At 52.1% G+C, this 27,472-nt stretch overlaps 1 protein-coding gene across 17 annotated transcripts in view; it reads right to left on the bottom strand.

Moving 5' to 3' along the window:
- Positions 1–3,445: 3,445 nt before the first annotated feature.
- LDLRAD3 (low density lipoprotein receptor class A domain containing 3) overlaps positions 3,446–27,472 on the bottom strand; it is a 417,721-nt gene continuing 393,694 nt past the window's right edge. For all 17 annotated transcript variants that reach the window (XM_070229298.1, XM_070229297.1, XM_023653878.2 and 14 more), the window contains 2 exons: positions 8,081–8,426; positions 3,446–6,332 (listed from right to left, as the gene is read on the bottom strand). In XM_070229298.1, the coding sequence (XP_070085399.1) occupies positions 6,095–6,332; positions 8,081–8,426 (584 nt within the window). In that variant the 3' untranslated portion in view covers positions 3,446–6,094. The remainder of the gene's footprint in view (positions 6,333–8,080; positions 8,427–27,472) is intronic.

Genomic DNA, 27,472 nt, shown 5'->3' with positions numbered 1-27,472 from the left:
ATTTATGTGAAATCTCCAGAGCTTTAATCACTGGCAACCGATTCAGATAAAAACAGAGAGGAGTCCACACGCCAATTAAATATCTGTGGGTTGAGTACCATCCTTGGGCTGCTTGTTTGCACACTCAGTGTTTGAGTATAGCCGCAAGGACCAAAGATAAATCAAGATATCGACTTTAATGGTAGATGCAAGTGCCCAGCAACTTTTCAAAGTATAGGTCTCCCCAGTAAAGGCTGATAAGAAAATCATGACTATTAACTAAAACCAAAATGACAGTCTCCTGTTATGTTCTATTTCCCAAATCTCACCCTTGGGGTCCTCCAGTGGGGAGAACTGGGATTGCCAATTAAAACTCCGAGGGCAAGGAGCCACCCCACTTACTCGAAGGAGCACGATGAGGTCTGTCTTAAAGACTCATTAACCAAGGAACGGAGAGTGAGGGGGAGGAAAGACAGGAGACGGAGGGAGGCAGAGGGTCGGAGAGAAATCGGATCCGCATCCTCTTTTCGATGCTGACTCCTTCTGGAATGTTTGAAACTCTGGTGCTGGTTTGAGCAATCCGTTCTCTAGCTGACAGGGACCAATTGATATTTTTACTTGACTGACTCTTACCTGGTAAATTTGCCCCTGCGAGGAGGTGTCAATAAATAAAAGAGGGAATCCACAGACAGGGCGCCAGAAACCGTACATTTCCCAACTCTTTTTCTCCTCGAACTCCTTTGGCTTGACAGTCAAACCCATGGTCAACCTAGTGGCCCTTTCTCTCAGGGGAGAAGACAAGCCTCTTACTCTTATCGTCATGCAGTTGCTCACCCAACACCCACAACTGTCCCTTCGTAAGTCTGCCCTGGACCCACAGTGGGCAGCAGAACGTCCTGTTCAGGGTCAAAACAGATAATCAATAAAAGTAACGCCACAGCCATGCCTTTCTATTTCCCCTCACAAATCGTCTGCTTTACCAAAGATTATATCAAACAACAGAATGGAATCATTGCAATTTTGAAAACTACGAATTCCAATTATCAGGTATGCCTGGAAAAATTAAAGGTCAAAAGTAAAATTCCCTTTTCTCATTAAATACAAAGAAACTAAGGTCCACCACCGGTTGAGCCCAATTGCCGCATAGTAAGGACTCTTTCGCCTGGAGAGTGGAGTGTGTTCTGGAAACCACTGCATGGCCCACGATCTGGCCCCCCGGTGGGCTGGATGCCTGCTGTCTCCACTCTCTCCGGAGGCTGCGAAGCACGCTTCTCGAATCCCCTCCCTCGTGGTTCTAGGGGCAAGTGCGGCAGTGAAAGGAGCTCACACGAGACAGTTGGTGAACGACTGGATCCAGCCCTGCCTGAAACCAACAGTTCCTTAGCCTTGGACTTGGCTGCATTAGCCAATATATCTTTTAAAGTTTAACACAACTAGGCTTGTATCAGTTGGATTTCTATGACTTACAACGGGCGTTTTAGTAACGTTCCCATGAACATAATGATAGGATGTCAAGGGAGTCTGCACATTTTCTCACTGACATTTCTCCCAAGGGTTTCACTGGGTGCATTTCCTTTCCTTATGTACACTTATCACACCTCCACTGGGGCCAGCTGAAGCTCCTTCTTTCTCATAGAGTTTACTCCTTGAATCTACCTTCTTGCCCGAGAGCGACAAGCTAAATGGAGAGGACGGACAATATCTCGCAGATCACTCATCCCCATGGACTTTTCTCTAAGACAGACTGTTGTGTCGGTTTATCATCTTAGAGAATGCCTAGGGAAAATAGTTTTTTGACTAGGACCTCTGCATTCAACCCAACTGTTGAGGACCTCATCAGGATAGCCTCTATTCATCTTGATCCTGCATTTTCTCCTTCACTGGAAAAGAGCTGATAGGGTCAATGAAAGTTAATTTCATAGATCCTTGAATTGCTTGCTTCATAAGTTCTTTATTTTTAATTTTTTTGAGGTTGGTGCCATTTCAAGGATTCCAACATTCCAGGCCATTAACATACTGCTTCTTTTCTAAAATGCCCCTCCCTGAGGATCCACGGACACGATGTGGAAATGATCCTTTAGATCAGAGGTTGGCAAATGACAGCCCATGAGCTGTCTATTTTTGTAAATAGTTACTGGAACACAGCCACACCCATTCATTTATGTATTGTCTGTGGTTGCTTTTGTAGCTGCTACAGAGACACTGCAGCTGCCAAGCCAAAAATATTTATCTGGCCCTCTTAGTTTTGGACTCCTAGCGACCCTGCGTACAGCAGAGCAGAACCGCGGCCTGTCTTTCTGCGCCATCCTCTTACCTTCTGGTGCTGTTGCAGACAATGCTCCGCTGCTGTCCACAGGGTTTTCATGGCCAATTTTTCCCGAAGTGGGTGGCCAGGTCCTTTTTCCTAGTCTGTCTTAGTCTGGAAGCTCCACTGAAACCTGTCCAGCATGGGCGACCCTGCTGGCATTTGAAATCTCAGTGACATAGCTTCAGCATCACAGCAGCCACCAGAGTGTGACAACTGACACTTGTGTAGGTCCCTGATTGTGAAATGGACCTGGGCCGTGGTGATGAGAGCGCCGAATCTTAACCACTAGACCACCGGGCTGGCTTCTGGCTCTGTACACAGAGTCTCCCGATCTCTGCTCTAGGTTAGTGCTTCTCCATCTCTTCCTTATCCTGACACCCGTCAATAATGGTACCCTGAGGGACGCAGTATCTTGACAAGCCTCTGGGGCGCACTGCCTGGGAAGGTCAACTCTAGGCCACGCGGGGCAGGACATGGCCCGGCATGTACCTGGCATACCGCAAGCTGAGAGCCTACTCTTCTTTTTGAGAAAGCTGGGCACCAACACACGACCTGAACCTTGGTTCTGCAGATCCTGTTTAGATTCCCATGTGGGTTTCAACTCTGGCCAAGGTCAGGGTTACTTCTCCCGCTCGTGGGAGGTGGTGGTGGTGGCGGTGACCTTTGGGGCATCTCCCTGAGCAACTGCCCCTGCTGCGTCATCAACACACAGTTCTAAAACGCGACAAAGGGCACAAAGACGTTCCCATCACTGGTGGGGCCAATCTGAGCCATTTGTGGTTCAAAACTAATTATCGCCACATCTGTGCAAGAGCGGGAGTGTGCTCCTGAATACGTGACCAGATCAGTGATGGCAGTGACTTGTCCTCTTCCCTCGAACGTTGCCGTAGTGAAGGCAGTTCATGCCGGTCTGCTGACCTGACGTCCCAGGGCCCACGAAACTGACTGGTGTCCATGACTTCACCTCCGAACTCCAACCACACGAGCTGTGGGACCTTGAAATGCCCATCCTATTTTGAGATCCCGGCAAGACACTCTTCCTTTCTCTCATTTAATTATGGTATAAAGTCATTGCAGAAGGCACGACAGAAGGGGCTGTCCACTCTTCACATCACCAGAGACCAGAAAAGTGGGTTAAGAACCATTCGCACCAGTAGAAAGAGTGAAAACTGCAAGTTTATTTGAAAGTATAAAATTAAAAAAAAAAAACAAAACCTAACCAAAAACCAAAGAGCAACCACACACAACCTTCCCAGTTTGCATCAGCTGTGAACATCACACACTGTTAAGTAACCACTTAGCTGCATTTTTTTAGGATGTCGATTTCAAAGTCAAGGGCGCTGAGTCAGGCTATCCACCACAGTGGACTGATTCTAATGTTAAAACAAAAAGGACCCGCTGATCTCATTTGAGAAAAGAGTAGACACGGTTTTCTCGTTGGCAGAGATTTAGGCAATGTATAAAAAAACATCCTGGTTGGAATGAGTTAAAAAATATTGCTGGCCACTTATTTGCTATCTTGAGTGAGGAAAAAAAACCCCCCAAAACCCTGCAGCTTTGGTGTCCTACTTATATATTTTTTAAAACATTCATTAAAAAAATCAAATCTATAATAAAAATGTCCCTTTGTTTGTTTTAAAAAACAACACTAATAGGCTGCCCTTATCTACTAGGACCATTTGTTTTTCCTAAGAAGCCTGGAAGCAGAAAAGCGTGTGAGATTAATTCACCCCACAATTAATTAAAGTTAGAATCCTTTCCTCTAAACAACTTCCAGAGCACCAGAAAGAAGCAGGGCCCATCAAAGGCGGAATGAAGCCCTCGGACTCATGGAGATGTGGGGTTCAGCCAGGGTTCCCAAAGCACGTTGGCGCCCATCAAAAACCCTTTCTTTATTGGATTACTCAGAAAATAACTCAAGTGTTATTTTAAAAACGAAAGATACAAGCAACTAGGTTCCTTTCATTTACTTAAAAAAAAAAAAAACCACCAAGTGGCTAGCTTTCCTGTAACATACTTTGGATTTTGGTTAAAAAAAAAAAAAGCCTACAGAACAGAATCACTGAATGCCACTTCACCCCGCTCCTGCAGGCTCCATCTGAACATAATCAGAGGACGCGCACCTTTCTCAGCTACGGAAAGAAGCCCGGGGCGGAGGGGCCACCCCCAGTGGCTCCACCTGTTCCAGTTTTGCCCCCCATCGGTCAGTGTGGTTTCTTGCCAAATAAGGCCCACCTTTCTACCCGTTATTTCCCCAGGGGGTGTGCCTGGCTGGCACAGAGAAAGAGGAAAGCTAGCACAACAGAGACTGTGAACGAAGGGAAAAGGACATCCCTTTTTCTGCTTCCTTCAAGAATATGATAAATAATAACTCAAAGTGCAACAACGCACGAACGCCTGGCACACAGGTCAGTCTGGGGTGACTTGTCATCAGGGCTCCGAGGGACAAAGGTGCCATCTCCTTTCACATCTTTCTTTGGACCTCACTAATGGAAAACACACAAAAAAAAGACAGCCTTGCTATACACATATAAATAGTCCCTTAACTAGAAGGGGAAAACAAACACACTGCTCCAAATGCATTTCTAAGAGATTTTTTTTTAAAAGTCCGAATGGCAAACCTTGACTCCAAATTGTCTGTTGTTCATGGCTCACAGGAGAAACTATGGGATCTCAGGAGGGGCCTGACCCTAAGTTGGGCACTGGTAGTTGGGCCCTTGGGGAGGGGCGCTCTGGCGGGAGGGACTGAACATGGTTCTCACCTGGGTGAGAAACCGCAGCATCGGCCGGTCCAGACACACAGATGAAAGGACCCCGAGTGCTGGGGGGACTTAGGAGGCTGGTGTCACAGGTGCATGAACGGGCAAGGCAGCGGGGGTGGTTATAGGGACGCAGGGCCGGATCAGATTATTGGCCACCTCAAGTTGTGTCCTTATCCCTTGGCTATGGGCAGGTCACAGCTGGGAGGGGACAATCCAGAAGCCAGGGACCAAAGGGACCGTGGACCACAGCAAGGCCCTGCTCGCGGCAGCCTGCATTTCAGGAGCTGAGCACTTGGATAGCCCCCGACAGGAGAGGCTGATGACATCCTCGGCTGAGACAGCTCTCAAAAGAGGATTCTCGGCCAAGGTTTAAAGCCAGAATCTACCCAGAGTAGACAGTTTCAGAGTCATCCACAAAACCAAAAGGACACTGCTGATGACTGAAGGGCGTTGCTCACGTCAAAGTCTCCTGTGGCCACTGCCTCTGCCGTACTGACAGCACCAGAGAGGGGAGCACAGGGCAGGTTCTTAGGCCCCCGGACTCTCCCCAGGGCGGCCATCCAATGACAGCCTCCTGGGCGCACCCTCCAACCCAAATCCCCAGATGGAGCTATCAGGTGGCAGCCCACAGAGAATCTGGTCCAGTGTCTCCCGCCCTTCTGAACATCCAACACGACCCAGAGACAATGCTGTCTCAAGGTCTACATATACCGCTTCATCCCGCTGCCTGCAAACTCACGCCGCCTACCCAGCAAGACTCCAGCCGTGACAGAACCAGGACGTGAAGAGTGGGGCTGTGATCCTGGGCCCAGAAGGAGGAGCAGCCTCCCAGAAAAGATGCCCAATGCATCACATCAACTGAGAGGCCAGAAAAATGCCAGGTCACCCTCCAGAGAACATCCCTGAAACCTGGGGGAGGAGGAACGGAGAGACAGCTGACCCCAAATCACCGAGGCACCCTGAGGAGCTTCCCGTGAGCGCAAGTTGTTAAGATGATAACAAGTCAGAGCAGATTAACCCATGTGGACTTCGGAATAACTGGATTTTATACTTCTTCGGGGCCCTGGCTGGGCACGGAGTCCCTGGGCTCGGCGGCACCCTCCCGAGGGCCAGGCTGCCCCGGGCTGTGGCCGGCCTCTTCTGTGCTCAGGAGGCTGCTGGCAGCCTGGGAGCTGGCACTGTTGGCACTCCCGGACCTCGAGCGGTAAGGTGGCAGGTCGGCTTGGTTCAGAGACTCCGTGTCAGAAGAGTAGGGTGGCGGGGGCAGGTCATACCAGGCGGGCCTGCAACGAGAAAGCAGGATGGGGAGAGGAGAGGAAGAGGAGGCATTAGGAGCCACGGCAAGGCAGGCAGCGCCACATTCCGCCCCCTTCTGCGAGGATGCTGATGTGGGGAAGAAGGTTCTCCTCCAAGGAGAGAGGCGGTCCAAGGACTAGGAACCCAGCAGTTTGCAACAAGGGCACGGCAAAAGGCCAGTGTGCTTCGGAGGGCGTGGGCCGGCTGGGCAGTGCCAACACCACGTCCTTGGGGTGGCCCTGAGTGAGGATACCCAGATCTCCCTCCGCTGGTCCTGGGCAGTTTGGCAAGGATGCTCGCTCCATGAGCTTGGGGTCCCATGGCCAAGCAGCTGGCCTCGTGTTTGGATGGAGCCTCTGATGGTCCTCAGAATTTGGGGTTCCTACTGAAAGGCAGCTCCACCTGGCTGTGTGGACTGGGGTGAGTGAGAGGACATGCTCTCAACACCGCAGTCTCCTTATCTCTAGGAAAGGATAATGATGACCCCTCGCTTGCAGTGACATCACTTTGCAGAGAGGACACTTTATTTTTCAGCTCTCGCTGACTGAAGGGTTACTGCGAGTCAGGCACTGCGCCTCCTACAACACCTCCGTTCCTTGCCTTATTTAAGGCTCACAAGAATGCTGAGAGGGAGCCATTACTCTTACGCCCATTGTACTGGAGAGGAAACTGAGGCACGGGGGCATTAAATGCCTTGCAGAGGATCCCAAATGACTCGTCTGCAGCAGCGCTGCGACCTGAGCCCTGGCGCTCCGTCTCCGGTTTCAGCGACCTTCACCTGCTCTCTCTCTGGTGGGTGGTCCCAACGGAGAGCTTTGCACTTAAACACCGCGCCCTGAAGCTGCGTTCATCTTTGTGAGGAGGGAAAACAGATTAAATAACACAAGAGCTGCCACAGAGAGGACGCCAGAGGAGCCCCGTCACCCTGGGAACACGGCTGCAAAACGCCTCTCACCGCACGGAGAGTCCCGGGCTCAGAGCGGGTGGGGCGCTGCGCAGGGGCCCAGAAGGGCGGGCATTCCCAGAGCCAAAGGGGGTGAGCCAGCTCTGATCCAGGGACTCCCGAAATGGGGGCTTCAGGACACCTTGGCGTCACCAAGGAAGGAGAGGGGAAGGCCGAGCAGGCAGGATTCAGGCCTACTCCCCACTTCCGCTACAGAACTCCGCTTCTGGTGATGGGGTTTCTGGGTTCAATTCCATCTGTAATGAAGGCTCAGCAACGCTGGAGAGTGATCTGCGCCACCCCCTTTCTTTTACAGATGAAGCCAAGCAAAGTTAAGGAACTCATGTATTGCTCACTCATTCACTCACTCACTCACTCGTCCATCCATTCATTCAACATGTTACCCAAACCTCGACTAGTCCTGGGCATTGTCCTGTGGCAGCAGGTGAGGCCCCACAGCTAGGCAGTGGTCTGGTCATGTGCCAGTGTGGCATTACCAGGGTGGAGCAGGGCACCGAGTTGGCCAGGACGCTAACTGTATGTCCTCAGACAATAACTTAAACTCCCAGAGCCTCAGTTTCCCCATCTGTTAAATTGAGGCAAACACAGAACCTCCCTCAGCGAGCTGTTGAGAGGGTTAAATGAGATGAGACGTCAAGCGTCTTGCAAGGACTCAGTGAACGTCAGATGCTGCCGCCGCCGACAGCAGCTGAATCTAGGCTCTTGGTAAGACCTGGGGACGAGGTGTGCGCACATATTCCCCTCCCCCAGTCCCTGCCATCCAGCACGCACCTTTGGTCCAGCAGGGCCTCTGAGTAGGAGGGCGGGGAGCCCACGTCCGACGCGTTCTGCTCAGCCTGGCTGGCCACGTACTGGATGCCGTTGTTGACGTTGTAGGTGACGCTGCAGTGGTGGGGGTGGTCCAGGACCACCAGGCGGGAGAGCAGCACGGGATGCTGCAGCCGGTGCACGGGCAGCGTCATGAGGTTGTTCCGCTTCCGCTGGTGGTGGAGGACGAGCGCCAGCAGGGCCACCACCAGCACGAAGATGACGGAGCTGCCGATGATGGCGTAGGTGATGCTGGGGTAGTAGACCAGCTGGTTCTCCGAAGTCACAAACACCTGCCCGCTGCCCGGTTCTGAGAAAGCCCCGGGGGGAGAGAACAGGAGAGAGGTTACCAGTCTGGGCCACCCTTCACTTCCAAGTCAGCCCAGGACGCGCAGGCAAATGCTCTCAGCGGCGCGACTCCCAACTGCCAAAAAGAGAAAACCACACAGGAGTCCATCGACTGGTGAACGGACAACAGAATGTGTGATATCCGTACAATGGAACGTCATTTGGCCATAAAAAGTACTGACACGTGTTACAACAGGGATGAACCTCAAAAACACCAAGCTAAGCAAAATAACCCAAACACAGAAGACCACAGACTGCATGATTCCCTTTATATGAAATGTCCAGGAAAGGGAAATTTAGGGAGACAGAAAGTAGACTAACGTTTGCCTGAGGCTGGGGTAGGGGAATGGGGAGTCACTGAAAATGGGCATCAGGGATCTTGTCGGGGTGACGGGAATGTCCTGAAACTGGGTATGGCGATGGCTGCATGATATGGTAAATTACTAAAACTCAGTGAATTGGACACTTAAAATGGGAGAATTTTATGTTATATAAGTTATACTTCAATGAAGTTGTTTAAAAAAACTCAGCCCCAGGAAATATGACATGTGGGGAACACACACGAGGAACACTGGTCGGCGTGTCTGGGGTTCCTTACGTCTGCAGAACACTATTCTATCCTAGGCCGCAGGCCAAGCTCCCAAGACGGAGAGCCAGTACAGCACGGGCTGAAATCATGGACTCTGGAGCCAGGCTAGCTTCAGATCCAGCCCCTCAACTCACTGGCTGTGTGCCCTTTGAAAAGTGGTCAACCTCTCTGTGCTGTAACTTCCTCATCTGTAAAATTGGGGTGGTAACAGCCCCCACCTCACTGGGCGTGGTGAGCATGAGATGAGTGAATAATTATCACGCGCTTGGAACAATAGTGGACACCCTGCTGTGAAGGTGCTTGTTCAAGACACAGAAATGCAGGCTTTGTCACACTGACTTGCCTCATAGCAACTCCAGGAAGTAGGTGCTGTAACTCTTCTTTTTAAGATGAGGAAAGGGAAGCTCAGAGAGCTTGGGTCCCCGGACCAGGGCCACAGGGTTAGGAGGCAAGGAGCCGTGCGTGATTTGAGCCCAGTGGTCTGACTCCCAGCCTCGTCCCCACACTCGGCCCACGGCCCCCCCAACAAGACCTCCGCAGGCATCTCCTCAGAGGCCTCGGGCGGAGGTCTGGCACCCATGGCGCCCTGCAGATGGCCAACAGCCTCTTCTCCACAAGCTCTTCAAACACTCCGCGAAGGGGCTTCCCACTCGGCAGGACAGCAACCTCGGCAAGGCCCAGGCCGGCCCAGGAGGGCACGGCAGCCGCTCCCGCAGACAGCTGGACGCTGCATCCGTGCGGGAGAACCACGGCTGCCCACCGACGCGGCCCCGCCGGAGAAAGCATCTAAAGGCAGCTGGGTGAGCAAACCTGGGGACCACACCCGGTGCCTGTGACCCCCGAAACGGTGAGGAGGTTCAGTGGGCCCACAGGGGCCAAAATGCAGACGTGAAGTGGGAGCAGCAACAACCGCGGCTGCTCAGGCCCGTGAGCGGGAGCCGGGCCGAGCCCTCGGCTCTGCCTGTTCTGGGTGGGCATCGCGGTCCGCAGTGTGGAGGGTGTGCCACGCACACAGAAGCACTCAGTAAATGCAGACGACTTGAAAGAAAAACCTGTGCGTTCACGCCTCCGGTACCCTAAATGCTATTAACACTTTACTGCTCCTGTTCTTCAGAAGAGCAAGCTGACTCAGAGAGGCGAAGTAACGTATCCAGGATCACGTCCGGGGCAAGCAGGAGTCGAGACTCACCCCAGCCACGTGCGAAACACACCGTCTGTCCTCCTTTCCGGACAGAAATACTTCCAGGCTCCCCACATAACCCAGATCTGAGAGCTAACTCAAGCTCCAGGCTTGTGTTACTTTTCTCTCCAGCCATACTCAAACACGGATAAAAAGCTCTGAAGCTTCTGCGAGCTTCTGTCGGTCACCATTTCAATGACTGACTGACAGAAAGCAGCAACTAAGATCGCAGACAACAGCAGCAGCACGGTGCAGACGCTTAAGGGAGGGAGGAAGTTCTGGACTTTTCTGGAGACGATCAGCTGTCACCGAGCGGTTCTGCTGAGTTCTGTCTGCTCTCAGCTTAGATCGCTAACAGCTGGGCGGGGGCTGATGTGTGTGTGTACGTTTCAGAATTCAAGTTAAAATAAAATACCCTCTTTATTTTGTTATGTCCAGCACAGAGCCGAGGGGTCGAATCTGGGGGCCGTCACTCCAGCTGTTGCTCAAGCAAGTTCCTTAACTTCTGTGAGGCTCAGCCGCCTTGTCCCTAACCAGTGGGGTGCCAGGTAAGCAACAGCAGCCACCTCCTGCATTACCGGGAGGGTAACACAACGCATGCGCAAAGAGCAGAGCGCCGGGCCTCTGGCAAGGGCTCACACTCAGTTAACGTTAGTCCTTTCTTTTTTATGGTGGTAAAACATACATAAAATTGACCATTTTAACCATTTCTAAGTGCACAGTTCAGTGGCGTTAAGAACATTGATTGTGTAACCATCACCACTATCCATCTCCAGAACTTTTCATCATTTCAAACTAGTTAATGCTGATCCTTTGTGTTCACTCTCTTTCCATTATCCAACTTCCCTGGATCAGTAGGTGAGGCTGGGAGAGCCCCTCTTGGGGGCGGGAGGGTAAGGCTGAGTGAGTTCCTTTCTCAAAAGAGGAAAGGGTGTGGATTTTCACACGGACAAAAATGGGTCCAGAGATTTTTAAACACTGACTTCTGTGTAACCACCTGAGAAATTACGATGTTATAACTCAGTGGTGCCTGGTCTCGTCTTTGCTCTGTGTGTAAAATGTCACCTTGTATTAATTCATTAACTAGACTCACTTTTCTTAAGAGCTTAATGAGCCCGCTGGCCAAATTACTAATATCAGAGTGGCCTGGGACCAGAGTCCCAAGTGCATAATCCATGGATGATGAAGTCTCCATTTATTCCGGCTGTGCCTCGGGCTAATGCCCTCACGCTCCACCGTCAGCCTGAAGGCCAGGCCTGCGTCTGCTGCTTCTGCCGCGTTAGCTCCAGGCAACCCGGGGACGCAGACCACCGGGCTCTCCAAACCGCCGGCCTCCGGCAGGCTGGGTCTGCCCAACTGCAGGGGTGCTCGTCAGCTCAGAGCCATCACAGAGCTGCGCAGCCATCACCACAGCGTTCTAGCACGTCGCAGTCAAGCGTCTTCAAGAACAGCGACTTTTTCTAGCTTGCAGAGGCGCGGTCTGGTCGGACCAGGGACTGAGGAAGCGGACACCTGTGACTCGGCATTCCTTTGCTTCTAAAATTTCTCCCCTCCAGATGCAAATAAAATTTCCTGCAGGATATCACTTTTCGTCTATCAGACTGGCAAAGGCAAAGTCTGATTTCACACTTTGCTGGCCAGGTCTGGGGATAACAAGTATAGTCACTCCTGCATGGCCAGTGGGGAGTAAATTGGTACAACCAGGATGGTGGCGGAGTTAACAATATGTATTAAAATAAAAAATCCTCTGACCCAGCAATTCCACTCTTCAGAATCTAACAGAGACATCCACACAAATGAGAAACAACTTTGAAATACAAGTATTCACTGAAACATTGTTCATAACAGCAGCATAGAAGAAACCATCTAAATGTCAATCTGCAGCAGCCCAGCCGCGGAAATTCTGATGCATCCAGATGACACCACACCTCTTTAAAACATTAAGGCTGTTCTCCACGTGCCGATGGAACAATCCGAAAGCTATCTTGATGAGCGAAAAAAAGCGAGTTCGGTAGAGAATGCAGAGAGTATTTCTAGGACACGCAGGACTGGAAACACTGGCAGCTTCTAGGGGGAGAACCGAAGGGGGGGCAGGCCACCTTGCCACGGGTCACTGTCCCACTTTGTACCCTCTGAACTCTATCGTCTGTTAAAACACACTTGTCGTCTCTTCTTTGGCGTGGCCCAGGCTGACGGGGTGTCGAGGTTTCGTCCTTGTTTCCTTCTCTCCCTGGGAGGTGAGGGCTCCTCAGGGTTCACACCTCACGGTCACTCAAGACCCCCCACTGACCTGCCACTCCCCGAGCACGGCTCCGAAGCCTCCAGCCCGACCTCTGGCCTCCAGAATTCCTGTTCTGGAATGTTCACTGCCCTGTTCAAACTGATTCCTCATCACTTCTCTGAAAAATCAACTCCTGTGGGCCTTTTTAAAAAAACTATTTTTAAAGTGTATTTTTCTCCAGACTAAATATTTTTTAAAAGTCAGGTTTATTGAGGTATAATTGACACACAATAAAACTTGCCCTTTTATTTTTATTTATTTATTTATTTATTTTAAGGAAGATTAGCCCTGAGCTAACTCCCGCCAATCATCCTCTTTTTGCTGAAGAAGCCTGGCCCTGAGCTAACATCCGTGCACATCTTCCTCCACTTCATATGTGGGACGCCTACCACAGCATGGCGTGCCAAGCGGTGCCATGTCCGCACCTGGGATGCGAAGCGGTGAACCCCAGGCCACCGAGAAGCGGAACGTGTGAACGTGCAAACTTAACTGCTGCGCCACCGGGCCGGCCCCAAACTTGCCCTTTTAAAACGTATAGTTGGATGAGTTTTAACACAATGATACAGTTGCATAACCCCCACCACAAGCAAGATCTAGAACCTTCTCATCCCTCCCCAAAAGCTCTTTGCTCCTTTGCAGTCCGTCCCCTCCCCTCATCCGCAGCCCCTGGAAACCACTGATCTGTTTTCCGTCCAGAGACTCCCCTTTTCCAGAAAGTCGTCTAAGCAGAATCCAGCAGTCCGTAGCCTATCGTGTCTGGCTTCTCTCACCTGCATATCGCCTCTGGGATCCACGCATGTTTCAGTATTAATATTTCATCCCGTTAGATTGCTGAGTAGTATTCTGTTGTCCTCATATATCACGATTTGTTTATCCATCTACCAGTTGAGGGAGGGAACTGGGTCGTTTCCAGCTTCTGCAATGCAGGTCTTTGTGCTGCCCTATGTTTTCATATTTCTCAAGGCCCCAGGGTCAGATGGGAAGTGTATGTTTAACTTTATAGGAAACTGTCACACTTCGTCTACGTGGCTTCAGCACTCAGCCTTCCCCATTGCTCTGCATCCTCACCAGCACTCAGTGTGGCTGGCCTTTTTAATTTCAGCCGCTCTACTAGCCGTGTAGTGGTATCTCATGGGGTTGAATTTCCCAGTGACTAATGACGTTGAGCATCTGTTCATGTGCTAATTTGCCATCTGTGTATCTTCTTGGGTGAAATGTCTATTGCACTCTCTCGTCCATTTTTAAACTGGGTTGTTTGACTACTTATTATTGAGTAGGAAGAAGTGCTTTATATGTTCTGGGACACAGCCCTTTTCCAGAAATGTGTTTTGCATGTATTTCTTCCCAGTCTGTGTCTTGTTTTCTCGTCTACTTTATAGTGTCCTTTTCAAGAACAGTGTTTTAAATAATTTTTTATGAAGTCCATTGTATTAATTCTTTCTGTTATGTTTTCTGCTTTTTGTATTCTCTCCAAGAACTCTTTGCCTAGAAGTTTTATAGCTTCAGCTCTTACATCTCATCTATGATCCATTGCAAGTTAATTTTTGTTTATGGTACAAGGTGAAGTTCAATGTTCTTTTTCCCCTCCCTTTGGAGATCCAACTGTTTCAGCACATTTGTTGAAAAGCTCATCCTTTCCTATTGAATTACCTTGGCACCTTTGTTGAAAATCAATGGACTCTATCAGTCTGGGTCTATTTCTAGATTCTCTGCTCTGTTTGATTGAGCCATATACCAATCCTTCTGCCAATAGCTGGGGTGACAACCACAGCTTTACAGCAAGTCTCGACGTCAGGCAGCGTGAGTCCTGGATAAATTGAACACTATTTCTGATTATAAAAATCGATGCTAATTATTAAAATTAAAGTAATGTGGAAATGTTCAAGACAGATAAATCCCGCCCCTCCCCCATGGCCTGTAATAAATTCTAGTAGAATTCCACCAGAGAAAAACAGTTAACAGTTTGGTGCAGACTAGTGGTCGGCAAAATTGCTCTGTCAAAGGCCAGAGAGTAAATATTTTATGCTTTGTGGGCCAGTTTCAGTCACCACGACTCCAAAAGGGGTTACCAACAACACGTCAGCGAGCGAGCGTATTTGTGTCCCCATAAGACTTTATTTACAAAAACAGGCGCAGGTCATCAGATTCGGCCCACTGGCCTTCGTTTGCTGACCCACAGTGTGCATCTTCCCAAACTCCTCTCTGTCCAGGTGCACACACGTCCTTTTCCTCATGCTACACAGGTATTTCTGCAAATGGACATCTTTCCTCCCCCACCCACAACCTTTGTCAAGAGGAGCTGTGCACTATCCACTGGAGACACATCACGATTCACTTAACCAATCTCCTACCGATGTACAATTAGGCTGCGCCCTTTTTTGGGGGGGGAGTTATCACAAACAACGCTACAACATTCAGGCAGACCAGCCCCATGTGAGAGCCAGGAGCAGAGGGCCAGGCTTGCCCCGTCCACCACTCTATAGTCGGTGCCCAACGCAGATGCGGCGTGAGTCAGTGCCCTGTGGCCACGGGCACACCCATTCCTTAGGACAGACTTTCAGAATGCTGGTTGCTTTCCTGGCCACTGGTCCCCGGGTTTAAACACTCAGGGTTGTCTTGCCTTGAACTCTGCTTTTCTCTGTGCACACGGAGCTGCCGAGTGTGGTCAGCTTCTGCTGTGCAGCGTTTCTCCAGTCTCTGCTTCTGGTCTCCACTCGCACGGCCACACCCAGGCCCAGGCCGGGAAGAGAAAGCTCCTGCGGTCCTACCATCTTTAGCCTCTTTGTCCTCCGACCTTTCTGCGATACTCCCGTCAGTCTGTGTCACTACGCAAATCTTGTAGAATTCTTCAGATCAAGGACCCTCGACGGCTCCCGTCGCCCCTGTGGCCAGGCGTCAGACTCTGCAGCCCCCTGCTCGCTCCAGCACCAACCCTCAGAGGGTCCAGGGAAAGAGGTGCAGAGAAGCTGGAGTGAAGAACACCATTTGCCTCATGACCTGGCCCCACTCCTGATTTGAACTAGGCAATAACACAAACAATATTAACGACCGGCACCACCACCACCCACGTTTGCTTTGAACTTGAAAACAAAGAGTAATAATAATAAGAACATCATCATACTTATGGCAGCAGCTCTCGCCCACTGGCAATATCTTACGTGTTTTACACAGAGTAACTCTTTTATAATCCATACACCATCCCCAGTGAGCCGAGCGGCGTCCCCCGAAAGATATGCCCACTTGGAAGCTCAGACTGTGATCGTCTCTGGAATCCAGCTCTCTGCAGATTATAACCAAGGGCAAGGTCTTGAGAGGAGATCATCCTGATTTAGGGTGGGCTCTAAATCCAATGATGAGCGTCCTTACAGGAGACGAGAAGGAGGCCCAGAAACAGATGAGGGAGATGGCCGCGTGAAGCCAGAGGCACCAGAGTCACGGCAGCCCCAAGTCAAGGAACGCCAAGAACGGGGGCGGCCACCAGGAGCTGGGAGAGCGGGCGAACGGGTTCTCCTCAGAGCCCCCACAAAGAGCCCACGCTGCCAGGACCCTGTTTCAGAGGTCAGGCCTCCAGAACAGCGTGAGAATCAATTCCTGCTGTTTTAAGCGGCCAAGCTGGTGGGCCTTTGTTATGGCATCTCTAGGAAATGACACAGCATCCACGAAGCAGACCACCTTACAGACGGGGAAAGGGGAGCACAGAGAGGGTGAGTGGCTTGCCCAGCACTCCTCCCCCCGTTATTATCAGCAGCTATTAGGAGAGCTCGGGGGGAACCGGGTCCCTGCTCTTGACTCATGGCCTTCTTTCATTTCCCATACGCGGTTCTCATCACAAAAGGGAGTTCCAGGTGGGAGAAGGCCAGGCTCTCTCCTTCTCGGAGCCGTGCTGAGGGCCAAGTGCAGCCTTGTACACACAGTGGGTACTCCACAAGTATGTTTTTATATCTGTAAACTGACTCTGAAGCACGATAATTCACGATCTCCTCATTTACAGTCTTTTTAAGAGAGCCACCTTGAAGCTCAGAATGATGACCGCGCCTCCTGCTGCTCGTTCTCACCCTATATGCACAATTTCACTTCATCCTCACAAGACTCCTAATTTATAGATGGAGCAACTGAAGACCAGAGAGGTTAAGAAACTTAATGAAGGTCACAGAGCACACAAGTGGGACAACTAGTATCTGAGCCCAGCAGTCTGATGCCAGCAACCATCCCACCGTCCCACAGAGTCCTCTCTCTCCTGTCCGTCTGCCACCCCACTTGACTGCTCCTACAATGGGATCCCTCCACCAATAACTCCAACGGAGCCTCAATCTTGGACTCTGAACAATAGATTCTGAAGTGTCTCCTGTGAGATGGCAAGAGGTATTTCATGGAAAAAGGTACCTTGGTCAAACAGGTGTGAGAATAACCAGATTAGACAAATTAAACCGCGTTTTTCGTAGCTGTTCAGAGTGCAGGCTCTGGAACCAAATGTCTAGATTCAATCCTCGGCTCTGTCATGTAATTACTAGCTGTGTGACCTAGGACAAGTTACTTTACCTCTCTGGACCTCTAAACCCTCATCTGTGAAACAAGATAACAGGAGAATCCACCTCGTAGCGTTGTTTTATGAATAAAAAGAGAAAATACATTAAAAAAAACCTTACTTTGTCTGGCCCAGTAAATACTCAACAAACCCTAGTTGTTATTAGCCTCTATTACAGGACTTTTCAGAGCCTTTAAAAAGGCAAATGTTCGTAGTGATGCTCCATGAGAGGATGTGGTTATTTCATCAACCGCGGTGCCATGGACAGAACACAGATCATATTTTAAATAAGCACATTCCCAACCTTCTGGACGGCGTCTTCTCACAACTCAGACGGGGGCACTCCTGGCCCCGGTCATGTTGTTGGGGGAAGCTCGAGGCTGCAGGGGCCAACCTAAGAGGCGGAGCTAAGAGGCAGCCGCCTTAGCCCCTCCCTCTCGGCACAGCAGCAGCCCACCGCCCGGGCGGGCGGCACCCAGCTCGGGCGGCATCCCCATCGCCGCCTGGGGCCCGCCAGGCAGCAGGAGCCTCAAGTGTGCAGCAGCTCCTGGGGCTGCAATGCCAGTCCGTCCACCGCAGGGCTGTGTGTCGCCAGCCGTCCTGACACCTGACCAGAGCGAGCAGGCGGGAGCCAATCCCGGCCACAAGTGCCAGGAGCCCAAGGCCGCCGCCTCTGGTCTGTCCTCTGGCGCGGAGCTGCCCATTAGACCCCGGCCCAGGGCCGCTGACTGTGTACACTGCAGCTTCCGAGAGCGGAGACCTTTCTGAGCAATTCAGGGGTAACGGCCGACGACAGAAGCAGTCCGAACAGGGCTCCCCCGGGTGCCTTACTGTCCGTGGAATTCCATAGACAAATCCTGGCTGTGGAGATTTCAGGGCATCTCTCAAGGACCCCAGGCCAGACCCTGCAGGCAGGGCTCCCGTGCTCCAGGCCCAGCGCTGCCGGGACCAGGACTCCAAGAGGGAGCACCAGGCACATCCGCCCCGTCACGACTCTGCACCCCGGCCCCTGGCCAAACCCCATCCTAGCGCCCGCGTCCCCTGCCCTCCACCACTACCCACCTCGTCCCAACCACACTTACCCGGGCCCTGCCCGCCTCTTGCTCTGGACAGGCTCTTTTCCCTTAGCTGCCGGTGTTCTTTGGAAAACTAAATTCACTTGTTCACGTCATCCTCTGCTCAAAACACTCCAGGGCTTCCCACATCCTCAGTATAAAGCCCAGCTGGTGCCACGGCCCCCAGGCCCTAAAGAACCCTCCACGCCCGCCCCTCCCCAGCTCCTTCCGCTGCAGACCCACCGGCCCGCTCGCTGTGGTTCCAGAGCACACCAAGCCCTCACCTGCTGAGGGCCCTTGCCCTTGCTGTGCCCTCTGCTCAGCAGCCCCTCTCCAGGCACCCGTGTCGCTCACTCACTCCCCATCCCACTCAGGCCTCTGCTGCCGGGTCAGTGAGCCGCCAGCCTCCTGGGCCGCCGCCAGCGCTCTCCATCCCTCACTCTGCCTTATCTGTCTCCATGGCACTTGTCACCGTCTGCCACTGTCCACTGTATTTGTACGGAATCGACTCTTTCCTACTGGATGTAACTCTGTGGGGGCAGAGCCGGACCCCGCTCACTGCTGTATCCCCAGTGCTCAGAAAGGAGCTCAGTAAACATGTGCTGGGGGAAGGGGCCTCTGAGTCTGTGGCTCTGTGAGCCGCGGTCTCAGGGTGCTGCGCTCCTTCCAGAAGCACCCGCGTCTTTCAGACGAGACTGTGCACCTTCCAGGCCGGTGCTTCGTGGCCATGATCTTGTTTAGCCTCACAGGTAAAAAAATAAGTCTCAGAGAGATAAGGTCACTTGCCCCGGGTCACACAGCTAGGAGGTGACAGCTGACACCTGAGCCTAGGTATGTTGGACTGACACCCAGACATACACATGGTAACAGGACAGGTCCCACTCAGGTCTGTGAGAGGACCTGCTCTCGGGACGTGAAACCAGTCCCGCGGCTGGAAAATCCACAGTTATCTGATGGGAAGCTGGCTGAGCTCAGGATTGCAGAGAAGACATGTTTATTGTACAGAAACGCAGTCCCATTCTTCTAGAATCTTCCTTCTCACAAATTAGATGGAGGTAATGTGACCCTTTCCTGGAATCATCCAGAGATCGGCCAGCTCACAGGGCTGGCAGTGTGGGGCCAGTGCAGCCAGGGTCCTCTCCCCAAACGGCCGAGATGGTGCCCTATCCAGTCCCGCCAGGCCAACCCTGTGGGGACCTGCAGGCCTGACCTCCACCTGCCCCCACTCACAGCCCCTCCGGAACTTTCTACCTCCCAAGGGCAAAGTCCCAGCTCCTTATTGCCACACTCGCTCTTCCCACCCGGTTCCCCCTCCACTCTGCTCCTCTCACTGCCTCCGCTCTACCCCCCTCCCACGGGGAGGCCGGCGGCCTGGAAGAGGCGGCCACAGCTCTGCAGAGCCACCCACGACTTCCCTGCCCAGTGCCTACCTGCCTACCGCCATCAGAGCCGGTCCCCAGCCTCCGGGTTAAAGGGGAGGGGCCAGCAGGAGGCGTCCCCAGCCTTCGCCAGAGGGAAGGTCGTGGGAATGGGTGACCTGAGACAGGACGGGGGACCAGAGCTGAGCCAGGGTGGAGGAAGGCGGCCTCCCTGGGGGGAGTGGGGGCGCACACGTCCTCGCTCTTCCCTCTCCCCCGCTGGTGCTTCCCACGGCCAACCCGCCGGAGGCCACCGGGGGAGGAGCGGCCCCTCTGACGATCTTCACCCCCTTACCCGCTCAGCCGCAGACCCTGCATCCCCCAGCCCTGGCAACGGTGCCTCCTGTGCTCTCCTCTCACGTGGTCCCGCCCTCTGCTGGACCCCTGATGACATCTCGCTTCATGCCACACGGACGGCACGCTGGCCGCGAGGTGGCCCAGGCAGCCTGCACTGCCCCGCCATCCTGGGCAGCCCGCACTGCCCCGCCGTGCTCGTGACCCCACCTGGGGCCGCGCGGCCTCCAGAGCTGGCAGCCAGGCCATGCCCAATGTGGAAACCAGCAAAGACCAGTGAGGAGCACAGGCTCTTTACTGGGAGCTGCCTGCATGTCGGAGCCAGCCACCGGCACCTGCGCCTGGCGGCCACCAAGGCAAGCAAAGGAATGGGAGAGCTTTACGCCGGGACGAAGGGAACGGCGGCTTTCGCAGGGAAGCGGTGGGAGGACTAACCAGAAGCAGGGCCGCCCATGGGACCGGTTAGGGGAGCATATTTGGCTGTCTCTGGTTGATCCTAAGCTGCAAGTGCGGGCACAAGTTAGGGAAGCTGTCAGTCACTCATCAGTTGATGCCTTGGATGTGTGGGGCCCGTGGTTACAGGCATTACTGTTTGGCTCCCGCTGTCACTGTGGGTGACGGGGTGGCTTCCCGGGCTGGCTGCTGTGGGCTGTGGGTCACAGCTCTGCTTCCACAACGGTCTGCCCGTCATCTGCCTGTACACATCACGTGGGACAGGAAGGTGCAAGTCTGAACGAGAAAAAGGTCTACCAAGTTAAAAAGACACGGCATGCTGCTCTGCTTCGGCAGCCCAGGGTCCTGGGTTTGGATCCCAGGCACGGACCGACACACGGCTCATCAAGCCATGCTGCGTGGGAGACCCACATACAAAACGGAGGAGGACTGGCACAGATGTCAGCTCAGCACCAATCTTCCTTACCCCAAAAAAAAAAAAAAGCGCACATGGCGGTTTCAGTCTACGCCTGGGAGTTTGATGGCCTGGCTCTGAGTTCTGGTTCTGTCACGGACATGAGTGACTTCAGGCAATTTACTGCACCTTTCAAAGCCTTGTCTGTAAAACTGGGATTAGAGATTTTAATATGTGAAACAGAGTTGATCTGAACATTCAAGACAACTGAGCCGAGGGCACCGACAGTGAGCCTGACTCGGCAGCTTTCTTCATCTGTGCAAAGACTTGACCGCTCACGCCTGGGGGGTTGGGGGCGGGGGGAGAGGGCCATGTGAGTACTGACTGGAGGAGGACAGGAAATGCCCCCCGAGGGAGGCAGGAAGAGGCTGCAGCCATCCAAGGGCTGTGCTGAGGACTAAGGAGGGAAGTCTGGCTGGGGCAGATTCATTCATGCATGGACGGAGCCCAGACCATGGGTGGGGCCTTGTGCTCAGGGCTGACAACCCTGGAACCAGAACAGCAGAGACCTAATGTGGGAGAAGCTGGTGGTGCAGGAGAACCTGGCGGTGTGGGAGAAGCTCCCGGTGTAGGAGAAACTGGTGGCATGGGAGAAGCTCCAGGTGCAGGGAAAGCTCCCAGCGCAGGAAAAGCTCCCAGTGCAGGAGAAGCTGGTAGCATGGGAGTGGCCGGGGGCCCGTGTCTCTCCAGCACCCCCCTTAGGATGGCCTCCACCACACCTGTGGCCACGTTTGCCCAAGTAGGGAACCTTCCAGCAACTGTGGGAGCCACTGTAGACCAAGGGCATCCCCACATCCATCCTGACTTTCTTGTTTAAAAAAACACTCTGTGGGGCTGCTGCGTCTTTATGGATCCCTATTGCAAGCACATTTCTTCCCCCTATTTAGATGTGGACTGAAAAAGTTTAATTTAAAGGGCAGACCAGCAAATGAGTGAATCAAGAGAGAACCACGAAAACCCCGCTGAACCATTACCATGGCAACTCAAGGTTCTAAAATTAACTGAATCCTTCAGGAGGGTGATGGAGAAATCCGCGCTGCCAGTCTGCTGAGCATCAGCTGGGGCCCAGCAGGACTCTCCCAGCCCTAGACAGCGGGGACCCATCTGCCAGAGGGGAACTAGGACTCCAGAACCATTCGGAGCCAGGAGAGGAGAGTTGCAAGATTAAATTCACCACAAAAGGAGAGCGAGGGGAGAGAGAGGACTCAAGGAAGTTAGACTGAAGACAGATGGGGGCAGACATCTCAAGCCTCAGCTGTTCTGACTCCAAGAGACCACAGAGCTTCTTGTTCTCTCCACCCGTCACATAAGCCCCCCTGGGGGCAAAGGGGACAGGAAGTGTCCCTGAGATGCCCCGCATCTTCCACAAGTGCTGTTGAGCCAGCCGGCTGTCACCAGGGGCCCCTAATGTACAAGCTGCTCACCACGAGGAGAGCGTCCTGGTAGAAACCCCAGTGATTCCAGAGCTCTGTGCAGAGTGAAGAGCCGTTGTCCACCCTCGGGGCTTGCTCTCCGGGCTGACAAGGAAGGGCACCAGGGATAACCGGGGAGTGGGGTGGGGAGCAGCCTCCGCCAGGAAACAGGCTCAGGGCAGTTACAGAACTGGCTGGAGGGTAAGGAGCTTAATTGGCTATTTAAGGTAGAAAGGGCATTTTAAATAGCAATGCAGATTGCTGCCAAAACTGTGATGAGGTAACCGGGAGCTGGGGCCTGGGTGGTCTTCTGGGAACTCTGCTCAGTTGTGTAATGGCTGAAAAAAGGTCAACAGAAGGGTGTTCTGGAAGGAGAGCAGTAGTCTCTGCCACCCCTTCCACTGCAGACCACGAAAAGCAAATGCAGTGGGAGCCACAGCGGAGGGGCGTGCGACTTGTTATGAGCTCAAGTTTGGGGAGCAATGTTCTAATCATTCTAACCCTCAAAGGGGAGACCTCCTGTGCAGCCCTCTCCTGTGCAGAGAGTGGCTGCAGCCGACCCAGGCTCCCGCACACGACATTCTGGGCTGCTCCTGCAGGCAACACAATTAAATGGATATACGTGCCTCCTGGAATGTGCTGAATCCGGACAGCTGTACAGAATTACTGTTTCTATTGCTTATTGTGTCTATTTACGTGGAGCGTTTGGTGGAAGCTGCAAAAATAAATTCTTAGCAGACACTCTCTGAGCTCAATGGTCAGTTGGTTTCCGGTCCAGTGATAAGGCTTGGCGAGGACAATGCAGTGGTTTATGGAGCCTGCAGTGTCAGCGGCCGGAGCGGAACCCTGTTGCTAATTCAGGGGGATGCAGGGAGCAGCGACGCCTTGATCCATCTGTGAGTGCCATGCAATTATACACAAACAGCATCGCAGGGAAAAGCTAGCCCTAAAACCCAGGAGAGGGAAAATCGACCTCGGGCGTGCCATTGTCACTGCAAATAAACTCATTAGTGGGGGCTGCAAAAAGAAATATGATCAAATATCAATTAGGATCCCACAATGGCATCCCCAGCCACCCTCGGGCTGCACGGCCCTCATCAGCCCGGCGCTGCCTTTGCTTTTCCATTCATGCCCGACCCAGGGGTGGGTCCTGCTGATTCAGCTTCCAAATCTGGGGACAAGCTACCATCACCTGTTGCAAGGATTACCACATAAACTTCCTGGTTAGCCTGCCAATTTCCAGTCTTGCTCCTCTCCATCCATTTTCTGCACGGCATCTAGAAAACTCTTTTCAGGGAGTAAGTAGGATGGCTGCTCATTGTACTCAAAATCCAGCTTCCTAACAATGGCCCAGAGCGGCCTCTCTGATCTGGCCCTCGACCTTCTGCAACCTGCTCCTGAGCCATGTGCCTTCCTGAAATGAAGGCTCGGGGACGGTTAACGTTCTCCAAGGCGAGATGCTGGAGGACGCACTCCAACACCCGCGGGCCTCCTGGGCAGCGGCCGCAGCCTGGCTGCTCTCTCATAGGTGACTGACGGCAGGTGTGGGGGAGGGGAGCACTCACAGCTACCTGCCCGAGTCTTCAAAGGGGAAAGAAGCCCCAGGACTCCCCAGGGCGGTCTCAGAAGGCAGCGTCCCTGTCCAGAGCTCTCCAGACGCCGAAGACAGGCTGGAGAGCTCAGCAAGCATCCTCAAACGGGAATGCGGCTGTGAAGAAGTGAACAAGTGAAGAAATCAAAGCCTTCGGTGGCTGACGGCCGGCCCAGCTGGCCTCCTTCAGAAGGGGAATAAGACGACCCACTGGGATGGACGTGAGACAAAGATGGGCCCGTGATGGGCCCACAGTGGAGCGTACTCACTTAGTCACTGACCGTTCACTGAGCATCTACTGACCACCAGCCAGGGTGTCCGGAGATTCAGGGTCACTGCTACAGGGTGGGAGTTCCTAGCGAAGGGACCAGTGGCCCCAGGAACCTCAGAGCTCCCATGGCTGCTTAGCCTTTTTTTTTTTTTTTTTTGAGGAAGCTTAGCCCTGAGCTAACTACTGCCAATCCTCCTCGTTTTTGCTGAGGAAGACAGGCCCTGAGCTAACATCCGTGCACATCTTCCTCTGCTTTATACGTGGGATGCCTACCACAGCATGCGTCCACACCCGGGATCCGAACCGGCAAACCCAGGGCCACCAGAGCCGAACGTGCACACTTAACTGCTGTGCCACCAGGCCGGCCCCCACTTAGACTTTTTAAAAACTTATTTATTGAATAGGCAACATATGCTCGGTCCAAAACTCAAAAGATAAGAAAGGACGTGCAGAGAAAAGTCGGTTCCCAGATCTGTCTCCGAGCCCCGGATTCCCCTCCCTGGAGGCACCGCGGGCACCAGTTTCTTTTTGTGTGTAGGCTTCCAGAAAGAGTCCAGGCACAGGTTATAAATATCTAATATTTTTAACACACATGGTAATTAAAAAATTTTTTTCACTTAATGAACCACATGAATACATACTTTTTTAAAATCAAGCACCATTTTGCCTATATTTTAATAAATAACTATAAAACTGTTACTAAATGCCAAGCTCTCCTTTTTTTAAAATTTTTTCTTTTTTGGTGAGGAAGAGTGTTGCTGAGCTAACATCTGTGACAATCTTCCTCTCTTTTGTAGGTGGGATGCCACCACAGCATGGCTTGAGTGATGTGTAGGTCCGTGCCTGGGATCTGAACCCGTAAACCCTGGGCCTCTGAACAGAGCGTGTGAACTTAACCACTACACACCAGGCTGGCCCTAACTTTTTATTTTGAGATAAGTTTAGATTTGCAGGAGGGTTACAAAAATAGTAGAGAGTTCCCATATGCCTTATAGAAGCTTTCCCCAATGTTAACACCTTACCTAATTACAGAATGGCTGTCAAAACTAAGAATTCACCTCGGAACAACTATATTAACTAAATTATAGAAGTTGTTCAGATTTTGCCAGTTCTCCCCGCTAAGGTCCTTTTCTGTCCCAGCATCCAATCCAGGACCCCACACTGCATTTGTCTCCGCTCATCCGTGACAGCTTCTCCGTCTTTCATGACCTTGACAGTCTTGAAGGGGGCGGAGTAGTTATTCTGCAGACTGTCCCTCAATTTCGGTTTTCCTGATGTAATTTCACGACAGAGGAGAGGATGTACGTCACGGAGAGGACATCACAGAGGTGACGTGCCTTCTCAGTGTGTCCCATCAGGGGACGCCTGATCTGTATTTACTGATGACGTTAACCATGACCACCTGGTTAGTGTAAAGTGGTATCTGCCAAGATTCTTCACTGTAAGGTTACTATTTTTCACTTTGTAATGAACAAATATCTTGGAGGAGATCCTTTGAAACTACGCAAATATCCTGCTTCTGCTTAAACTCTCACCCACCGGTCTTAGCATTCATCACGGCTCCTGCCTGCCATGATTATTAGTGTCTTGTTCTAACGATGATTTTTACCCCCCTCACTCCTTCTGCATTCATTAACTGGAATTCTTCTCTAAGGAAGACCTGCCCCTTGCTCCCACTTATTATTTATTCGGTTATTTATTTACATCCGATGGACTCAGGAATATTTATTTTACTCTCTGAGCTACAGCCCAACACTGAGCTTATTTAAGACGTCGCTCAAGTCATTCCAACTTTGGGCTCCTGATGTCAGGCTGGTGCCCATCACCTCCTGACACCCCCCATGATTTTGCGTTTGTGATTCTGGATGACTTGCCTGTTTCCTGGCAGAGGAAGCTTCAGGCTCCTCCTGCGTTTCCCGCCCCAGGCCTGGAGTCAACTCAGACTTTCTTTCATACACAGCTGCACACTGTGCTATTTGGAGAGACGTGCCATCATTTATTTAACCAGAATCCAAGCGATGGGCACTCAGGATCTATTTCCAATCTTTTCCTAGTGTAATCTTTTACAGTAAGCAGTTCTTGTAGATGGGTCATTTCACACGTAAGCAATTGTTAAAGTCAAACCTAACGTCTCTACGCAGACCTGTGAGGCCCTCCTAAGGAGTGCCACACCCCCCACATCCTCTTCACCTCAGGGCCTGCTCTTCCTCCCCCTCTTGCCCGGTGTGGCGGGTGGCCTCTGAGATGGCCTCTTCTGACTTGTGCCTCCCAGGACTCATGCTCCAGTGTGATCGCTTTCCTGTGAGTTGGGGCTGGACTAATTTCTCGCTTCTAAGGACCAGAAGATGGGAGAAATGCTGAGCTGTCACTTTCAACATTAGGTCAGATGGTGGCACATCACACTGGTAGAACGGCTTTATCCAAAAGACAAGAAATTATAAGTGTTGGCAAGGACGTGGAGAACACGGAACCCTTGTGCAACCGTTGGTGGGAATGTACACTGGGGCAGCCACTGTGGAAAGCAGCATGGAGGTTGCTCAGAAAATTAAAAATAGAACTATCATAATCCAGTAATTTGAAGAAAACAAAAATACTAACTTGAAAAGACAGAGGTACCCCCATGTTCCAGGCAGCAGTATTTACAATAGCCAGGGCTCTGCAGACGTCTTTCCACAAGTCCTTCCTTCCTAGGCCGGCTGCCCTCTCGGCCTGCTGTGTCCCTCCCAGCAGGGCCCCCTGTCCACATCCTGGCTTGCCTTCAAGGCGCAAACGGCCACTGGGCCGCTTCCTCCCTGATGTCCCCGCACAGCCCTCCAGCTGGAATAACCTTCTCCGCTACCGCCTCGCACTGCTGCTCACCTCACCCCTGTCCCGGCCATGCTCCTCCCTCCTTGTTGCAGAGTTGCTGATACCACTAGTTTCCTGGAAAGGAAACCCTACGTTTCTTGACGGCTGGATTCCCATCTCAGTTATGTTCATAATCGGTCCCTCTCACTTCCAAGCACTAAATTCAGCCTTACACACAGATATTAGGTCCTCTCTAATACCTGCAGGACCAGCAAGTCACAACGAGCCTTAAACTACGGGTTTTGGATCTTCCGGCCGCCACAGCGCCCACCACACCCAGTATGAGCTATTCTAAGCACTATTATTACCACTCAGTATTTCATGAATGACTCTTCCCTTCTCTAACCAGGACTTCATCTTCCACACTCCCCACAGTCCTCCTCCCCAATTGTAGAATCTCCAAGTTTAGAGGAAATACAAAATAAGTCCTGACCCAAAGTTGAGAGCCTCTAGCTTAATTCTGTGGTTTTTAATACATCAAATTCTCCTTCTAATGTTGTCTCCAACCAGACCAACAAGGAGACACTGGTGTTAATACCAACCTCAAATCTTTACTGAAGACTCAGGGAGCAGAAACTTCCAGGCAGGAGCATCAATAAGAATCATGTCAACGAATACCGTACTCATCATTTCTGAGA

The sequence above is a fragment of the Equus caballus genome, chromosome 12, assembly GCF_041296265.1.
Source record: "Equus caballus isolate H_3958 breed thoroughbred chromosome 12, TB-T2T, whole genome shotgun sequence".
Lineage (NCBI taxonomy): Eukaryota > Metazoa > Chordata > Mammalia > Perissodactyla > Equidae > Equus > Equus caballus.
Note: the sequence above shows the minus strand (reverse complement) of the source record. Positions and strands in the feature narration are given on the sequence as shown.